Genomic DNA, 20,228 nt, shown 5'->3' on the forward strand with positions numbered 1-20,228 from the left:
GTTTTCGTTTTCACATTATGTATGACAATTTACAAGTCTAGATCAAATAATGTCTATACATAGATGAACTTGTCACCCGGTTTCTTTGCTCGGGTTTATTGACATCTTCAAAATACAGTAGTAAAACCCAGGTGAGATTTGTGAGGCTCAGATCAATTAGGATTTTGGTACTTATAGACTTCAATTTGTGATGGGGAACATAAAGCTACAAACATGCTTCTTTTGAATAGCATGTTTCAATGTGGATTTTTTTGAATTATTGTCATGTTCATTTACGAGGTGATTTATTTACTTTCCAAGTCAGGGCTATACAACTGGGCGTTATTATTTTGGTTCTTTAAAGTCAAACATTCACAAATAATATACTTTTATTTATCAAGTGATCAAAGAGCCAATATGGTCTTCATATTCCAAAATGCCAGACTGGGCTCCCATCCCAGCTTCATCATTTAACAAAAGTGTGTGATCCTGGGCCACTCGTGTAGTGGCATGGTGCTTAAGCTATCACAATTGCCAGTCCCCAGGAGTGATTTAGCTCTCAATCGGCTCTGCGAAGAAGCCTCACTCGAGGCAGATTTCTTGATGGACAGTTAATTCTCCTCTTTCATTTTTTAAAGCTTGGAAAGAGCCTTTAGCACATGCGTAGGGTGATTGCAGGGTCCAGAGAGCAGTGGGTGGGTTTGGGGAACTGAATAATGGTAATAGGAGTGACGGGTGTGGTCGCATAAGCAATCAGGGTTTAGTTTAGTTTAGTTTAGTTTCTTTATTTATACAGCGCACCAAACCCCGAGGTAACTGGGCGCCAGAGACTTAAAGCAAGTTCAACAGGTTACAAAAAATGTTTATGGTGGACAGGGACAACGACAGAAAAAAAAACCTAAGTGCAGAGGACCAGGGTTACATGATGGTCGCAAGGTTGATACACAATGAGGTACAGTACAGAGTGAGATACAGAAGAGATGTATTAAGCAGATGTCAAGCAGTTCTTGTTGGTGAGCCCTGTCTTAATATTGGCTCTGAAGGTCCAGAACAATGGTTCCATTCTAAGGTTCAGGGGGTAAGGCATTCCATAGTTTGCCATCTAGGACCGGGAAGCTAGAACCACCCACTTTTTTAAAGTTAAATTTGGGTATGGAGAGGCAATGCGGGTACAGGGTTCTGGTTGGTCTGTCTGCAGGGACGTCATTTAGGGGTCGCCAGAGGTCGCAACTGCGACCTCTGAGGTCTCCCTTGCGACCTCTGTGGTCTCCCTTGCCACCTCTAAAACAAAATAGAAAACAAACGTTTTTTTTTTTTTATTTTTTAATGCACGCTCCTGGGCTGTGGCCAGCACTATGTGGCTTTCTTGTTCAGGCCCCTTAAAAAAAGAAGAAAAATAAGAACAGGAGTGCCACAAGTCTAACACTTTCAGCAGTGACCCTAAATAAGAAAGAATAGGAATACCAAATAATGTGTCTTTCTGGAATTCTATACAGTAATTGCTAGACTCGTTAAAGGTTTATTTCAGGCACACTTCAGGGGGTGAGTCACTGATTTAGTCTGTTCTTAAACGCCTCAACTCTGCCTTTCATCCTTCTGAAGTTGATAAATGAGAACCAACACAGGTTGGATGATATTGGGTGTATATTTTTTCTAAATAAGGCGCTTAAACGTAAGTGCTATATAATAACACATCATTATCATTTGGTCATGGACGTCTGCTTGCATTCACAGTGATTTGGTAATGTGGGCCTTTCCACGATATCACAGGGTGGGGTCAAATGACATCACATCCTGTGATGTCATCAGGGGTCAAGGGTCATGTGACGTCACTTAGGCTACCCCTGGCATTTTGGTGAAATGATGTCCCTGTCTGTCTGATTGGTGTTAGTTAAATTTAACAGCCAAGTACTTGGGGGCTCTGGTCGATAGACACTTATGGATGATGACCAGACATCTGAGGGTTATTCTGTCGCGTACTGGGAGCCAATGGGCGTCCTGTCTGAAAGTGGAGATGTAGGAGGATCGAGGAATACTCAATGCCGCTCTTGAGACATTGTTCTGAAGAACATGGAGTTTGTTCAGGTTGTGCTCAGAGGTGCCTAGGAAAAGGGTGTTGCAGTAGTCAATTTTGGAGAGCACTGGTGCTCTGGCTAAGGTGATGCAGCTACTGGGCGAGAGGAAAGACTTGCATGCATTGATCAGCATGTTTGTGTAAGCTGTGGAGGATGCAGTGGCATTCACTTGTTTTTTTAGCGAGAGAGTTGAGTCCAAGTGTACACCTAAGGTTTTAATTTCTTTGGTCACTTTGATCGAGTTTCCATCAATGTTGATGGAAGCATAACGCGTGTCTAGTTTGTTTAGACGTAGTTGAAAGACAACAATCAGCAGCCCCGTTTTTTCATCATTAAGACATAAACTGTGGTCTGCCATAAACACCTGGATCTCCAGGTATAAGCCATTAATCAGTTTAGAGTCCTCTTCGTAGCATCCTGAAAGCGTGATGAGAACCTGAGTGTCGTCAGCATAATTTGTGTATGTGACACCCAAGTTGTCGAGATGGTCAAACAGGAGCTTGGTAAAAATATTATAGAGGCTAGGCGATATGCACTATCCTTGTGGGATGCCGCAATAGATGGGGATAGGGTCAGCTGATGCTGAGGGTGAGAAGAACCTGGTCGTGCAATTGGTAAGGAAGGATTGTACCCAGTGCTCAGAATGCATGCTTATACCAGAGAACACAGCTATCTTCCGAGCACTCTGGTAGTCTAACACCCCCTCCCATGGTGTGAATACATATTTGGTAAATTAGTAAAATTCTATTAAATAGATGTTGGGTTTTTTGTGTGCAGATTTCTTTGTCTGGACTTTACATTCTTTACCACGTAAACTCTCTTGAATTGTGTATATTGTTTCTTGCCTCATTTATAACCTCTTGCAAAGTTAAGCCTTGATCTCAGCCAAGCTACCAAAGTGTGTGCCAAGAGTACCTTACAGGTGCTTTGGTGCATATCTGTTCACAAACAATTTAGGTGATGTATTGGGAATAATCTGGTATCGCACTTTGAGCCTTACCCTCTCCTCTCTCTGACAGGCCAGTGACCTCTTGACCTGCCCAAACTGAGAGAGTCATGGCATCAATTTACAGCTGGTAAATCTCCGGTAAAACAGTCTTAGATTCAACTTCTATACAGCTTAGTCACTGATTGGTCAGAAAATGACTGTGCTACTGGGTGCAATTTGAAAGGGCTAAACTAAGGGCAGCACCTAAGATGATACTCCCGCAATCTCCATTGTTTAATAGAATGCCTTTGTCTGGAGGGGCCTTAACAGCACAATGGCTTCAGTGTCAAGGTCCCACCCTTTCAATGGATAGGATTTTAACCATCTTTGAGGTGGAATTCTTGAGCTTGCGGGTAGGTATATGAATATAACCAGGCATCAGTTTACGGTTGAATGAAAGGGTTCAGTGCTTCCAGTGAAGAAGGGAGCAAGGCCAGGTTTGTTCTTTCCTGTGGAAGAGGGTGGTGACTGGACATGCAAAATGGATGGAAACAACAAGGTTTTATCTCTCCTGGTTAGAGTAAGTGACAATCATAGTTCAGGTTTAGGGACAGAAAGAAATGCACCTGATTCAAGGAATGAAACGGTGAAAGACGAGTCTTTGCCGAGTTGTATGACATTGAAATCAGCCTATCGAGCGCTATTGAGGAATATTGAGGAATACAGCATCACCTAATCCTGGAGGCCGTGAGAGGCTATGCACAGTTGGTGGCAACTCGGGGCCTAGTTTGGGATTTTAGGGATTAGCCTTTCTTCTGGTTTGAAAATGATCCTCTGCACTGGGCTCAATTTGCCTAATTGCACCTCCTGATGGACTAGTATAATGCAAGCAGGCATCTATCAAACCATGTTAGGAATCATTTAGGATAAGTTTCTTTGGCTCTTGGATGTTTTTGAAAAATGTAGGGGCGATCATCGGTGTCCTTGTGGGACTGGAATGTTCCACAAGTAAACATGGCATCTGGAGCTTGTTTACTCCTCCCTAAGGTTTTTCACCATACTTTCTCCTCTAACTCACTGCCAACAAGCTTGTTGTCAGATCTAGGAATATTCGACACCAGCTCCATGGGTTCTGCATGGCGACGTTTGCCTTTTGACTGATGCTTTTAATTCCAATTATCTGGCTGGTGAACAAGGCATTTCATAACTGTGCTCAGCCAATCCTAAAAGATAACACTGCACAATGTAGTCTTCAGCATCTGCTCAGATCATTCTCAGGGCTTCTTTTGAAAGAAGAGCATCAGAAAGCCAAACCTTCTGAGGGGCTGCAGACATGCAGTAGGTCAGTTCCAATGCCCCTAAGTACACCTCAAAGCAGCCTGGTCCTCAGATGACGTCCCAAGGCCTAGATTTACCCAAAGTAATTTCCAGGGTGTCACGATGGCGCCATTTCTGGCTTCCCCGAGCAATTCCGACCCCAAACACAAATATATGTATAACATCTTTACAAAGCCCCTTTTCGACGATCTAGATGGCCTGGGTATCACCTACACGAACTATGCCGATGATACTCAGATCCTCATCCCGTTGACAGGAGATTACGACAAGGATTTGGCCTTTGTACCTCATCATCCAGGCATGGATGGCCTCTCATGGTCCATGCCTGAATGAGGACAAGACCGAACTCCTCATTTTAGGCACTACACCTAACCTCAATAAACTGGGCCAAAACTATTCCTCTTTTGTCAAAGACAACAACATCATCACCGTAGCTAAGGAGGTCAAAACCTTAGGATTTTATTTAGACTCTACACTTACATTAAAAAAACAAGTTAACGCCATGGCCTCTGCTACATCGTATACCTGTAAACTTATTAGAGCTTCTAAACCATTCCTCTCATCAAACAACTGCATCACTATAGCCAGAGCACTGATCCTATCCAAGTTGGATTATTGCAATGCGCTTTACAAAGTCAGCAATAAATATATTACAAACAAAATCCAAATCCTGCAGAATAATGCCTCAAGAGCAGCCCTAAGCCTCCCGAGGAAAACACACATCTCAGAGATGAGAAGATCGTACAACTGGCTCTCTACACAAAATCTTCCTTAAATCGGTCTCCTTGACCCATAAATGCTCTGACCAATCGGTTTACCAGACCAACCACCCGCCTCCCCCTTAGAAGGGCCAACGCAAATCTCCTCACCGTCCCTAGATTCAAACGCACCATGGCTGGAGGGAATAGCTTTCTTGTGAAAGCAGCACAATTCTGGAAATCCCTACCACCACCGCTAAGGGAAGACCTTCCCTACCTACAATTCAGATCCAATACTATCCGCTGGATCAAGCAACATGATACCTAACAAGATATTTAACCACATCCACTGCGCCTCCTATTGTAAATTGTGTATAAATCCCATATCTTCTCACCTCTATGTTTTGATTTATCTATAAATTGTAAATTATGTATATTCACGTGTTAACTATACCTTGGTGTCTTGACCTAAATGTTCGATGCTCCCATCACTGTAACCCATGTGTATTCTGTAACTTAAGCTGTCCAATCCTCTTAATTCCTGCGCCCTGTTACCTACGGGTGAGGTGCGCCTTACAAACTACAAATATAGGAATCATAAAAATCGAGTCCAAAAAGAAGCATTTGAGACAAGTAATGAGGCGCATAATGCCTGCCACGCATCCCTGCCCAAGTTAATTAATTGAGGGCCGCCTTGAATCGATAACTTAGAAAATATAAACCTCTCTTCTCTCTCACATTCAATGGTGTCAAAAGAACCATTTCTCTAGTTACACAGATCGTTTGTAGTGTTGTTGCATATTTTCTAGTAGAAATGATTTGCTGGTATTGACTCCTCATTCATTCCTATGTGGGCGTTTTATATACCGTGTGGCTGTTTATATAACTACAAATGTATCATTTAAAGTTTCCAATGATCTAAGCACTTGTTTAAAGCACATTTAAAGGCAGTGTAGTCATTTAAAGGTCATGTGAGCACTTTTGATGTGTTCTGCCTCCTCACCAGGAAGAGCAAAGTGAAGGCCTGAGTAGCTCTACCTGTGGACGCTCTCTGCCTTGCTGGCTCCTGGAACACAGGTACACTCTTCTGACAAACCACATCACCTGTGGTTGCAATTCCCATGCTGGGGACGTTGCCATGGTTTTGGAACAGGTCGCACTTTTTGTGCACGGATAGGCTTCTAGTCATGAGTCATTTTTGTCCTTTACAAAAGTACAAACGGGGCAATAAGAGCAATTGCCTTTCCGACAAAGTCCAACGTGATCACAACACTGCCTGAAGGGTTTGCTAAAGACTCCCTACACAACACTGTCTCAGGGGTTTGCTAAAAACTGCCTACACAACAATACCTCAAGGGTTTGCGAAAGACTCCCTACACAACGCTGCCTGGAGGGTTTGCTAAAGACTCCCTACACAACACTGTCTCAGGGGTTTGCTAAAGACTCCTTACACAACAGTGTCTCAGGGGTTTGCTAAAGACTGCCTACCCACTAATACCTCAAGAGTTTGCGAAAGACTCCCTACACAACGCTGCCTGGAGGGTTTGCTAAAGAATGCCTGCACAACACTGTCTGAAGGGTTTGCTAAAGACTCCCTACACAACACTGTCTCAGGGGTTTGCTAAAAACTGCCTACACAACAATACCTCAAGGGTTTGCGAAAGACTCCCTACACAACGCTGCCTGGAGGGTTTGCTAAAGACTCCCTACACAACACTGTCTCGGGGGTTTGCTAAAGACTCCTTACACAACAGTGTCTCAGGGGTTTGCTAAAGACTGCCTACCCACTAATACCTCAAGAGTTTGCGAAAGACTCCCTACACAACGCTGCCTGGAGGGTTTGCTAAAGAATGCCTGCACAACACTGTCTCAGGGGTTTGCTAAAGACTCCCTACACAACACTGTCTCTGGGGTTTGCTAAAGACTGCCTACACAACAATACCTCAAGGGTTTGCGAAAGACTCCCTACACAACACTGCCTGGAGGGTTTGCTAAAGACTCCCTACACAACACTGTCTCAGGGGTTTGCTAAAGACTCCCTACACAACAGTGTCTCAGGGGTTTGCTAAAGACTGGCTACCCACTAATACCTCAAGAGTTTGCGAAAGACTCCCTACACAACGCTGCCTGGAGGGTTTGCTAAAGAATGCCTGCACAACACTGTCTCAGGGGTTTGCTAAAGACTCCCTACACAACACTGTCTCTGTGGTTTGCTAAAGACTGCCTACACAACAATACCTCAAGGGTTTGCGAAAGACTCCCTACACAACGCTGCCTGGAGGGTTTGCTAAAGACTCCCTACACAACACTGTCTCAGGGGTTTGCTAAAGACTCCCTACACAACAGTGTCTCAGGGGTTTGCTAAAGACTGCCTACCCACTAATACCTCAAGAGTTTGCGAAAGACTCCCTACACAACGCTGCCTGGAGGGTTTGCTAAAGAATGCCTGCACAACACTGTCTAAGGGGTTTGCTAAAGACTCCCTACACAACACTGTCTCTGTGGTTTGCTAAAGACTGCCTACACAACAATACCTCAAGGGTTTGCGAAAGACTCCCTACACAACGCTGCCTGGAGGGTTCGCTAAAGACTCCCTACACAACACTTACTGTCTTTGGTGTTTGCTAAAGACTCCCTACACAACACTGTGTCAGGGGTTTGCTAAGGACTACCTACACAACAATACCTCAAGGGTTACGAAAGACTCCCTACACAACACTTACTGTCTCTGGGGTTTGCTAAAGATTCCCTACACAACACTGTCTCAGGGGTTTGCTAAAGACTCCCTACACAACACTGCCTCAAGGGTTTGCTAAAGATTCCCTACACAACATTGTCTAAAGGGTTTGCTAAAGGCTCCCTACACAACACTGTCTAAAGGGTTTGCTAAAGGCGTCCTACACAACACTGTCTAAAGGGTTTGCTAAAGGCTCCCTACACAACACTGCCTCAGGGGTTTGCTAAAGACTCCCAACACAACAATGTCTCAGGGGTTTGCTAAAGTCTCCCTACACACAGCTTTATTTTTCGAGAGGACTGCACCTTTTGTGTAGGGTCAGGCTAATGTGCAGTATGATGTTTTTCTTTTTTTTTTAAATGTCACTTGCCACCGGTTAGCATGAGGACATGTTGATTCTGAGGGTTACTATAATCAATCAAATCAAGCCAGTAATCACTGCCAGCATCATCACTCTCTTTTAGATACTTTACTATGGAAAGCATAGTGAGAGCATAAAGACCACCTCTGCCAAAGCTTTTAATTTAAAAGGGACTTCTTAAATCATCAACATGAACAAGCATAATCCTTCCCTTTTGTAGAGGTTAAGCTTATTGTGCAGCCTGCATTCTGAGTGCAATGCAGATGCTGCAGTTTGCAGATCAGCAGAGCAGTGATATGTGTTCGATCACACTACCCTAGATTCAGCAGGCAAAAGCCTACTCCGCAAATGGGTATTCTGTGCCCTTTTGGGTTTTCATAATCCCTTTCAAAACCCTTTTTTATTACATGTTTCATATCATTTCTCAATCACTTATTGATGTTATTTTCTATTCATCATAGGTCAGTAGGTTATCAAAAACATGCCTTTTTGGGAATATTGACTTACCACAAGTCCTCGTTCTCCGGGCAGACCAGGCTCCCCCTGAAAAGCAGTTAGGAAATTACTTATTGTTTGGTTCAACAAAGTAAATGCGAACACCATCATTGGTTACATTTTTGTGAAAATGTGGTGTAGGAAAGTAAGAGGAAAACAATACTTTTTCAACTGTAGGTGCCTCCGAAGGACCAGCAGAGCTAAATTCATGACAGAATCTGTGCATTGTAAATAAAGTCCAAGGCGTGAACCTTAATTAAGTCATATTTTATAACGCCCCTAATACCGGAGACCAGTCTCTACGCGTGGGACCGGGAATTGAACCTGTGTTGCTCTGCCTCGTCTTGCTTCCAGGAGAAACGCGTTGCCACTGACCACACCTCCCAGCCCTTGGCTTAAAGTGCATTAATTCCCCTGACCCAACCTATTTCTTTCAGGCTAGCTACTTCCGGGAAAGATCCACAGCTCACCCTGCATGATGGTTGCTGTTCTGACTTTGGGAAGAAGACGACAGAGTTCATACATACCTTTGATCCTCTTGGGCCTCCAGGTCCTGGGGCCCCCTCTGGTCCAGTCAGTCCCTGAAAGAGTTACATGATAAGTTAGAGCTCAACATTCAGGCTGTGCTCCAGAACTCAGTCATAGAACAATCATTGAAGGCGTGTAAAGAAAGCATTGACATTGGTACCTCTCACACTGAAATGTCTAATTGTGGTTCACCGAGCCTCAATACTGTTTTTAAAATACAATGTATTCTTATGTTCTCTGAATATAAACGAAAAGAGGACGAATAAAACACAATTGGCCTGATTTACAAAATAGGTTTTCAATGGGAAAATCCCAATGAAAAATGCTTTGTAGATCAGGCGCAATATCTTTTGCTGTATTCATATTTTGCATTAAATAGTGGAATTTTTTGTTTCTGCACACAAATAAAACAAAAAAAATCTATATTGCCTGCAAATAAATATATTCAGACAAAACAAATTAATGAAGCACACAGAAGGTTTTCTAGTGTGACTGATAAGTAAAAGAGGACAAGGATCATTTAGGTTGTTATTTAGAAAAACAAACACATTGGGCCTCATTACGGGTCCGCCAGTAACCCTGCCAGCGCTACCGGTGGGTTGCCGCCGGACCCGTGATATTGTACTGGTGCCTGACTTCCCAGGGCCACCGGGAAATTACAACTTTGGTGGCCCGGGACGTCAGGCGCCGTCATAATGTAAATCCCCATTCCCAGAGAGTCCAAGAGGACTCTCTGGGAGAGGGGACACGGAAGCACCGGCACTGTTGCTAACGGTGCCATACCTTCTGTGAAGTGTTTGCTTACCGTGGCTTCTGCGCCCGGCAGGGTCAGACATGTCGGGCACAGCAGCCATAGCAGGAAAACACAGACTTTGCCAGTCTGGAAACAAGGGTGCTGGTGAGCTTACTGGCACCCTTGTTTCTGGACCTCGAAAACTTATAATGAGGCCCATAGTGTCCATAAAATGAAACCTAGGGCCTGATTCAAACAGGGCTTGTAGCACATCTGCAATCTGTAATCTTCTAATCTCAGATGTGCCAGCAACCTCACAAAACAAGCAAATTGGACCAATAGGTTATGAATGGGCCACATTTTGTTCAGCCTGATCATTCATGCATAACTAAGTATCATCTACTGCACACATAACTGGTGCACCCACGCACCCTACAACACCTACTCTCTCTACTGACCTGGACTGCAGTCCCCGAGGGCGTTCAAGCTACCAGTGTTTTGAGGTCATACCAAAGATATATAGAGCGCTAGATAAATGCCAAATAACATAACATAACATATCAGAAGCTCACCCAATACTAAGGTGTGTTTTGTCTCTGGGGCCGTGGCAGAGCTAGGGGGGCAGATAACGTAGTCGCATCAGACCCTTCTCGATGCCTAGATCACCCTCTTACCCCACCTCCCGCAGAAAGGGTGCATATCGGTCCTAACATTATTTACCCTCTGTGCGCCTGAGTATCCAGTGTTGCGCGAGTGTGTGTCCCCAGATTGCAAGTCAACAGCAGCTACATGCCTGTTCAGCTGCGCCAGCATATCCCACTTGTTCTATTTCTCCCGGGGGGCACCAGCGCTGCCTGGATTAATTCATGCCTGATGTCTGTTCCGTCATCTACCTTAAGAGAGGATTCACTGAAAAATGGAACGTCCAAAGGTAATGGTTTCTTGTAAAATATGTGTGCATGCATGTTTGCGTTTCATGCAAGCAATATGTCTGTGTTTGTTCAAAAATTGGGTCAGGTGACTCAGTAGTTGAGCATGTATTTATGTCTATGCTAGTGCCAGAGTCTGTGTTGTGTGTGTGCATATGTGTGTGTGACAGTGCATGTGTTTGTGAGAAAGAGAGATAGAGAAAGAGAGAGAGCGAGAGAGAGAGAGAGAGAAAGAGAGAGAGAGGCAGAGAGGGAGAGGCAGAGAGGGAGAGAGAAAGAGACCAAGTGTGTGTATCCCTGGGTATGAGTGTGACCTTGAATGCAAAACATGCATGTGTCTATGATATGTTTGTATGGTGAGGGGGAGTGGCAATTCTGATTTCTATTGTGGGCTAAGCCACATGTAAGTGATTTAGAGTGACCATTATTACTGGCATAAACACATGGTAGCCATAGCCGCAGGAAAGAGATTCATAGTGACCAATATTTTTGGAATAGACAGAATTTGGCCTCAGGTTCATGCAAGTGGTGTACACTGACCCTTATTATTGGCATAAGCAGATTTTGGACACCGCCTCAAGTAAGGGATTTACAGTGCCCATTTTTATTGGCACAGGTAGATTGTAGCCGCAGTCGTATGCAAGTGATTACAGTGATCATTATTACTGGCTTAGACAGACTATGGCCACAGCCTTGTTAAAATGCTATAAAATGTCCTTGTGCATTTTTGGTGACATGACATTTACTGGTTTTTGTTCTGTGCAACCCTAGAGAACCAATAGTAAATTGTATGACTTCTTACCAAATGTTTCTCAGAAAATGTGCTGTAAAATTCACCATTTAACACATTATTTTACAATTTTTCTTGGAGGGGTATTACACCCCACGACCCACTAACCAAAAACTCCTCCTCAAGGTTTTGCGCTCCCATGCTTCACTCTTTGCTCTTGATATTTGGGGAAATATTTAGGCTCCACTCCTGAATATTGAGTACCCATGAATCATGATATTTACTGCAGTTGTTCGTGTGTAAAACTAAATAATCAATTGCAAATTGTATGACTTTTTACCTGTGTTTTTCTCAAACATTGGGGTGTAAAGGCACCAGTTCAATACTTCATTTAAAAAAAAAATGTCTTGGTGGGCAATCTCCCCAAAACCTCCTTTATTATTTTGGGCTCCCTCCCACACTCGGTCGCTCATGCTAATTTGGGGAACTATACCTGGCTCTCCATAGAAAATACACACCAGCTGTGACTGACCATGAATCATTTATAATCCTAGTTCCCCCCCCCCGCACCCCTCCCTCAGGCACCACTGCTTTGGATATCTATGTGGGTGAGGTGACACGGCAATCCTTGTGACATTACAGAACACAACTTTTGAAATGTTTGCATTTAATTTCTACCATTGGCAAAAGACAGAACCTGTGCAAGGCAAATATCTTCAGCGCATGATAATAGCTATGCAGAGCCTTTGTGAGGCACGCAATGGACAGAAATGACCCCTGTCGTCTTGTCCCTTTCTCCTGCTTAAGGCCCGTTTCTGCCCCAAAGAGAGGAAGGGACTGCCTGGTACACAGCATGTGTGTGTGTACATCTCAATGTGATGGAGTATTGAGCACAGAAATACACTGTCTACCCACATCGACCAATCCCTAACTGGAAAAAGGAGCAACAGTAGGGCATGGGGTACTTGGGTGTGTAGGGAGGAACGTGTGCATGCAGTGGAGCCCTTGGTGAATCAAGCGTGTGCAGATGCACCTTTTCTGCATGTATATTGCACATGCGGGCTGAATAACACCCTGGAATGTGACACAGTCCTTACACAATATCCAGCTTTAGCCTTGCTTACTCATTGGTGCTGTTCCCCTGGGACTTGTTCATGTTTCTCAGATGCTATTCTGCTAAGCTCTGTTACGTCAGTGGACAGGACATCATTTAGATCCTGAATCAGGGAAATGGGACCCCACACATTGCGCTAATTGTGCCTCCAGTTTGAGAACATTGGGAAATTAAGCTGCCGAATAAATGTATGAATCCACACTAGCTCACCACAGGTAAAAAGACACATTCCATTATGGATTGGCAGTGCTCAAAATTCCCCCCTGAACAACACACATGTGTAATAGTAACGACATGAGAACAGTCTGTAGGTTTTGAAAATGCATATCAATCGGCATTATAAGGCAAGCAAATGAATTCTGAAGAAAACCTTTGGCTGTGGTGCGATATCAAAGCAATATCACAGTTGTGGGACTTTTGCTGATTCGCTGGATTTCACAAAAGGTTATCCCTAGGACTGGGTGAACATTTTCATTATTTGTTCATATTTCTGTTTAATAACAAATTGTTTGAAAATCTGAAAAGCTTCTATTTTGCCAGAAAGGGAGTGGAAGAATATTGGCCACCAGAGTAAATTCGTCAGATATTGAGTACCTTATTTAACAAATTGATTTGTTCTTGCAACAAACAAAAATCACTTTTTTATTTAGTCAAAACACATACCTGAATCCCCAGCAGGGGACGATGGTGGCCTCCAGCCGTGTGGAGGCTCAGAGCGAGGATGGCCCTGCTTAGAGCCTCCTCATTGGCTGAGGGGCTGCCACGCCCCCCCATCCAGGGACAAAGGAGTGGAATCCCAGCTGAGGGATTCTTTGGCCTTCTCAACTCATAATCAAAACGAAAGCCTGTCTTTGTGCTAGACTTCAACATTTTTTCAGCTGTGATAGAGGGGTCTGCAGTGAATTAGTGCCAATATATCGGTATAAGCTATTTCAACCATTAAGGATGTTACTATCAGAGGGGTAGACAGGGTAGGGCCTGAGTGGGCAAGACCTACCCAAAAATCTGTAAATGCAGCTCTGTGTGGGCATTTACAGATCTTAATGTCACTGAGGTGGGCCCAATTACTTTAGCTCCAGGCCCCACTTTTAGACAATCCTGGATACGCCTCTGGTTACCATAGAGGAGTAGTCTAAGACGGTACCCTAGGCAGTCCAAAGACCAAATAAATGGAGATTTTGGCAGAGGTTTATGAGAGCACTTTGTTACATTAAGGGGATAAGACTGGGCTTGTCCTTTTAAGCACTTTCGATACAGCAGTGTGAACTGGGATGGCATTGGTAGAACAGCAGACCATGTGAGTGATGATTAGATGGATGCTTAGATGAACTCATGGGCAGTGCTGTCTTGCTCACAGTATATACCAGATCTTCTAAGAGTTGCTGATGACATGGCGGCCCATAAGGCAGATCTGGCCTTGGCTAACTAATCTAAATTATAATGACTATGTGTTGGGCAAGCATTTCTACAAACATTGGGTAAATACACCTGATAGATGATCTTGAAAAACTACCAATCACTGTGCACCATAGGTTTTCTTGTAATTCTGCTTCTTTCTCCTTACATGCTGTGGTGTTATTTTGTATGCCACATGTTGGACCCACCTTACTTTGCGATAAATTAGAGTAACTTTAATTTTTGGTGTTAACATAGATGCTGATTTCTACTCTACTCATTGTTCTTGAATAATGCTATAAACTAGTTTTACAGGGATCTGCAACCTGTGTCTCTCTGGATGTTTTGATCTACAACACCCATGATCACTCACCATTGACTATGCTGGCTTAGGCTGATGGCAGTTGTAGTCCCAGACATATGGAGATACAAAGGTTGGTGACCCCTAACCTAGTTCAAACACGTTGAACTCTGCAAGGTCACCAGCTGCAGCTGGTCGTTATCAAACCTCTGTATGAGGAATCTGTGTGCTAGAGGTCAGAAGGGGTTTGATTCTGATTTTAAAATTCAACATCTGGTAGGTTGCATGATAGTATGTGTGAAATGGGTTTTTGGTCTCAGTCACGTTCCCATTAAAGAGATGTTTACTTCATACCCAGGCAGGATCGTATTTGGTTCAAACTCCCCGACATTTTGAGTTGTCCGTTTCATGAAAGAAGTCAATAATTCGTTGTCCATATAGTCTGAATGTCCTTCTGACTTGTATGGGTTGGTCATACACGAAGGACCTGTGGGGAGGCTCATAATCCAGTACAACGTCCTTTCATCGAGATCCGTTTTTACTACAGGTGTTTTTCCGCAGAATTTTTGCTGAAAAAAAACTTTTCAACATTTTTTTGGGGGTGGGAAAGGGCATGTAAAGGGTTGGGGGTTGGGAATAAAAACACATAGGTAAATGACAGGATGCTTGGCGGTGGAACCCCCCCAAAAATAATGTTAAAAAGTTTCAAAAAGTTTCTTTGGCAAAAATTCAGCAGAAAAACACATGTCGTAAAAACGCGTGACGGGGAAATGATACAGAACCCACAATCCTGTGGTGGGTGAGATGGTTACCAGTGATGTCGATCGCCTACCTTTCCCAAGCACTAAATACACCCCCAAACATATTCATGCTCCTTGAGGGGAATTCACATTGATTGCAATTAACCCTTCAGGCAAACTGTGAAAGCATCATCCTTAATATGACTTTGGTCAATGATGATCATTAGTCAGGGAAAACTCTCCTCCACTGTGTCCACTGTCCCAGGACATTGCATTGACGTGAGAATTAGGGAATATATTGTTTATTCTTTTAGGGTATAATGTGGGTAAGCATTTGCCTAAACCTAGAATAGAGGTAATAGGGGAACATGGTTAAGAATTAACCTTCACCAATTGTCACAGAATGAAATAATAGAGTGAAAATTGGCCACGGCAAATAGACGCAGTCTGCGAGGCTTCACTTGGTATATGGTGGCAGCACCTTCATATGCCAGGGTGTGCCTTACATGCTCTGACTTTACCTGGCTTGTGCGTGTATAACAAGCAGATGCGAGACTAAACTTTGCATGTTCTGGTGAAGCTTCGGGGTCTAGGCAAATGTCCATCATATCCATTATGTGCGGATTCAGAACATGACGGTGGATAAGTATTCTGAACCACTGTCCATATTTACATCCATGTGCATGTTTGTATAGCGCCTATCTGCCACAGATACAGGGACCTCATCTGAGCAAATAGGCAGACCGGGAGGCACATGTATGTGTGGCTGCACTTTACATTTAGGGACTAGGACATGCATAGCAGGCATTACCTGCCATTGGATGGCATTACCTAGCTTTTAGAGGCTGTACCTGGAACATGGTCTCTGCACTTGCCCTGTGAGGCTGAATCTTACATGCAGTGACTATGGAATGTTTTTGAGGGATTAATTTATACTGGATGCCATTATTAAGACATTTGAGGTTGTACTTGGCATATCATGTCAACACCTGCACGTGTGAGGCTGAGCCTCACATGTTGTTACTATACCACGAATATGAGGCATTCAATGGCATTGAGTGGCGTTACTGATGCATTGTAGGCTGCACTTAACATATGATGGCACCACTTATACATGTGAGGCTGCACCTTACATATTGTGACTATACCAGGCATTTGATGTGGTATCTAGTTTTGGATGACATTTCTGTGCCTTGTAACATGGCAATTAGCATATGATGCCAACAACTGGCCATCTAAGAATGCACCTGGCACACTAGGAATATGATTCATTAGCTGGTACTGGATGGCATCTCTGAGGTCTTTGAGGCCACATTTAGCATATAAAGACATCAACTGTACACATAAGACTGCACCTTACAGGCTGTCATTATACCAGGTATATGATACATACTTTGAAAGTGCTTGGCCATTTGGACTGCACTTGGCATACAGTGATAGCACCTGGATATGTCACGGTGTACGTCACATATGTAATGCAATGTAAATGGCCTTGTATAGCACCCTTCTGCCATTTTGGGGTCCTTGCTGCCTGTGGCACTGAAGAAAACAGTGGGGGGCGGGGTGGTTTGTTAGTGGGCTCGAGGGAAAGGCCGATGGGAACATTTCGGTGTTAAGCAGGGCATCTCGTAAGCACCCAGTGTCTGCATGCCGCTGTGATTCTGTGTGTTTGGCAGTGATGTTTGCGAATATGTTCATCCAGAGGGAAAAGCCATGTTCTGAAAACATTTGCGGAACTTTCGATTTGGGTTAGCCACAGATGTTTTATGAGTTTACCTGGTATATGTCTATAACAGGAAAATGGGAGACTTCACTTGGCGTAATACGTCTGCACATGCCCATATGGGGATGTATTTTCCATATAGAAACTGAACCTGGTGTATGAGGTTATACTTGCAATCGATGCCACTTAGTGGACATATGTGCCAGTGAAAGTTGTTCCCCTAGCCGATGTTGGCTCACCTTGTCAAATCATAAACCCACTTCTAGGTTATCAAGGAAGCACTCTAGTTAATTTCTGGTTGGAATATAAACATGTATTTTCATCACTTCATTGGATGCCCTTGAGATAAATATCACACAGTGTCACTTTCTTTGATGTCATTGACCTTGTGATGTGTCTTCTTAACTCAGGCTACTTTTGTGAATTGACATACCTTCCCTGGCATAACCTCCTAGTGCTGTGTGCATGTCTCGAAGTTTGTTATCACACAGCTCTTGATTTTAGCCACTTAGGTATAAACCAACTAGTTGGGCATCTGGTAATCCTCTACCAGGATGCTCTAAAGCAGAGAAATCAACAGAGCCAACATAGAAGGAGTGATGATAGGCTTGATTGGATGGTGGGGAAGGATCATGAAGCAGGCCTCGAGATAAGAAAAGGAGGGTTTGCCCATAGATACACACGGGCATAAGGAGATGTGGAGAGTATTGAAGCCCATGTGGTTGGCACATCGTCATATCGGTTCTGTGTGATCGGATCGAAAACATTTAATCGAAGGAAAATCCATTGAATCTTTTTTTTGACAGGTTAATTTTGCCACATGTACATGCAGGGGGTGACCTCCACAGCCCCCACCTTAACCCCCGTACATTATTTCCCTAAACCCACCGCTCACATATGTATGCGGCAACATTTGCTGTAAAAAACTCAACGAATTCTTCTTCGACGAAATGTACTGCAGCAAACACTCCCATTCCCGTCATATCTATTGAGCTGTTTCAACCTGGCGGTTTTCCAAATAGTACTCCTACACTTGAGCTTTAGGTTTGTTTACATCCAGTGCCCTCGTGTTTCGTCGAGCACCCGAGGGGTGATATTCTTGAAGTGCAAAAACTCTCAGACTAGAGATACAAAATATCATAGAAGAACCCTCTATTGACGCTGTAAAAGAAGGTTATACAGTAAAATGATCGGAGGATGGGGAGGTGCACGTGGCAGTCCTTCTTTATTAAGTCAGGAGTTGTTTGTGAAGGTAGCAGTTCAATAGGGTGGCGAGGAGAACCTGATCATCGAAACAACTTTGGGAAATAAGATCTGGTTTGTCCGGTGCTGCAGTTTGACAGGCAAGAGACTTGGGACACTGGGGTAGAAATGGAGCAAATGCAGTCAGGGAAACAGGTGGGAGAGGAATACATACTCTGATCTTCTGCCCGAGTAAAGAGAAAAGGCAGACGTGAGATAAGGCTCTAGAGCCAGTGAAACAGGGAAGGTACCATGAGAAATCAGAGATACCATACTCCACAAGAGGTCTAAAAGTAGAGAGCGGAAGGGTTAAGCTTCACCCCTGTCAAACAACACTGCAGGGGAGAGCACTCAGGCTCTGCAGCCAGTGTGACCATGGGAAGAAGCACACAGAACAGGCTATGGGATGAGTGTAACTTGGGGAACAAAAGCAGAAATGGCTTTGGGCCAGCAGCCAGTTTTGGGGTTGTTGCGGTTGTTGGGGGGGGGGGCAAAGAAGAGTTAGTAAAATAGCAAAGATGACTGGCTCTGCAGCCAATGTAGCAGCAGCAGCGATGATCAGGAGCTGGGAGAGCCACATTAAAAGTTAAGGGCAGCAGAAAGACTGTACCCTGCAGCGGCATGACAAGGGGAGAAGCAGACAGAGCAGGGTCCAAAGACAGAGTAAGAAAAAAATTCAACAGAAAGGCTAGGACCCAGAACCAGTGTAACAGGATATGGGGCCAGAAAGGTCAGTATCTGCAAGTATTAGAACAGAAGGGAAGAGCAGATGTGTCAGTCTTGGCAGTCCGCGTAATGAAAGAAAGAGTGTTAGGAAACATTTGCATTTTTGTAGCTTTCCCTCCATAAGCCATCAAGGACTATTTTGCTATTGCTTTGAACCTGCCCTGACATTTTGGTGGTAGGTAAAGCCTTTTCTCTTCACTTACCTTGTAAACTCATCTGTTTTGGTAGCGCAGATCAGTCCCCATGGCTATCAGTGCAGTAGAACTCTGTTCTCCATGCTAACATTGTTTGTTTATTTTTCTTGCACCTATCACCTTTAGCGAAGTGCGGTTTGGACACGTTGTGTCCTTGTAACTTTGTCTTTAGCCACTTTTTTATTACTTGCATGATGTGTCCAAGATGGGCTGCTGGCAGTAGATACTTTTACAGTGGTAACCTTTTTGTAGCCTTGTGCACTTTACATTATACTGTGGAATGGCATCTGGAGTACCATATTCTCCAGAAATGTCCATGCCAGGAGATTTTTGCCTGTTCCATGGACATCTTGTCTTTTGACCTTCATTGGTGCTTCAACCCCATGATCAGTGAGAATCACCATTCCCAACCTCATCTCAATGATGCAGCTACTAGAAGCAATCGGAACAGTCTTATAACCATCCAGTGGGCTAGCCAGGCATCCCCCTGGGCTACTTTGCTGCAATGGCTTCTGTCCCGAGTGAGCCGTGCATTACCATGAGGTTGCAGTTCTTCACCATGAATAGGGGCCCTGCAGGATCAGCTTCTTTTGCCTTGACACCATTTTGAACAAGAGGCCATTGCAGATCACCACCTTTGTCGCATCCCGGGAGTCACCTGAGAACATTAAAGAAGAGTTGGTCCTGAAGTCAGTTTGTCCCGAGTGCTGTGAGAAACCAAAGGGTGTCTCACCCGCTAGTCCTCTGGGACTTGTCATCCAGGTGGGCAGGACACGGCCATCTCTTTTGGATCCAGATCCTTGGGGTGGACCAGTGTGGGAGGATCACCTGGGTGAGGGGTCTTCAGGGAGGAGGGGCGAGGCAACCGATGCTGAGACACAGCATTCCCCCCGTTCCTGTACCCATTACCCCTCCTATTTCATAGGATTCTATGATGTCCCAATCCCTGCCCCCTTTTCTACACAAACACTGGGCCGAGGAAGAGGGCGACTGAAAGTAACAAGGCTAACCCGTACACATCTCATTGGACATGTCCCGCTAATCGGGCCAGGCAAAGTCAGGCACTTGACTTTAATCACATTAGCTCTCCCCACATGGGTAAAAGGCGGAACATAGAGACACACTCTGAGCAAGGTAGAACGTGAGAAGCAGCAGAACTTCAGGGGTGAAGCAGAACCTACTTGAGCAGAGCGACGGATAGAGGGACGAAAGACAAGGGTAATAGAACCCAGGAGTTCCCTGCAGGAGGTTGTTGCTTGAGA

General features: G+C 44.3%; 1 protein-coding gene across 1 annotated transcript in view; it reads right to left on the reverse strand.

The window, feature by feature from the left end:
- COL9A1 (collagen type IX alpha 1 chain) overlaps nucleotides 1–20,228 on the reverse strand; it is a 334,451-nt gene that overhangs the window by 108,562 nt on the left and 205,661 nt on the right. The window contains exons 11-12 of the mRNA XM_069606207.1: nucleotides 9,139–9,192; nucleotides 8,624–8,659 (exon numbers count right to left, since the gene is read on the reverse strand). Coding sequence (XP_069462308.1) covers nucleotides 8,624–8,659; nucleotides 9,139–9,192 — 90 coding nt within the window. The remainder of the gene's footprint in view (nucleotides 1–8,623; nucleotides 8,660–9,138; nucleotides 9,193–20,228) is intronic.

The sequence above is a fragment of the Ambystoma mexicanum genome, chromosome 4p (assembly GCF_040938575.1).
Source record: "Ambystoma mexicanum isolate Mex_15411 chromosome 4p, UKY_AmexF1_1, whole genome shotgun sequence".
Taxonomy (NCBI): domain Eukaryota; kingdom Metazoa; phylum Chordata; class Amphibia; order Caudata; family Ambystomatidae; genus Ambystoma; species Ambystoma mexicanum.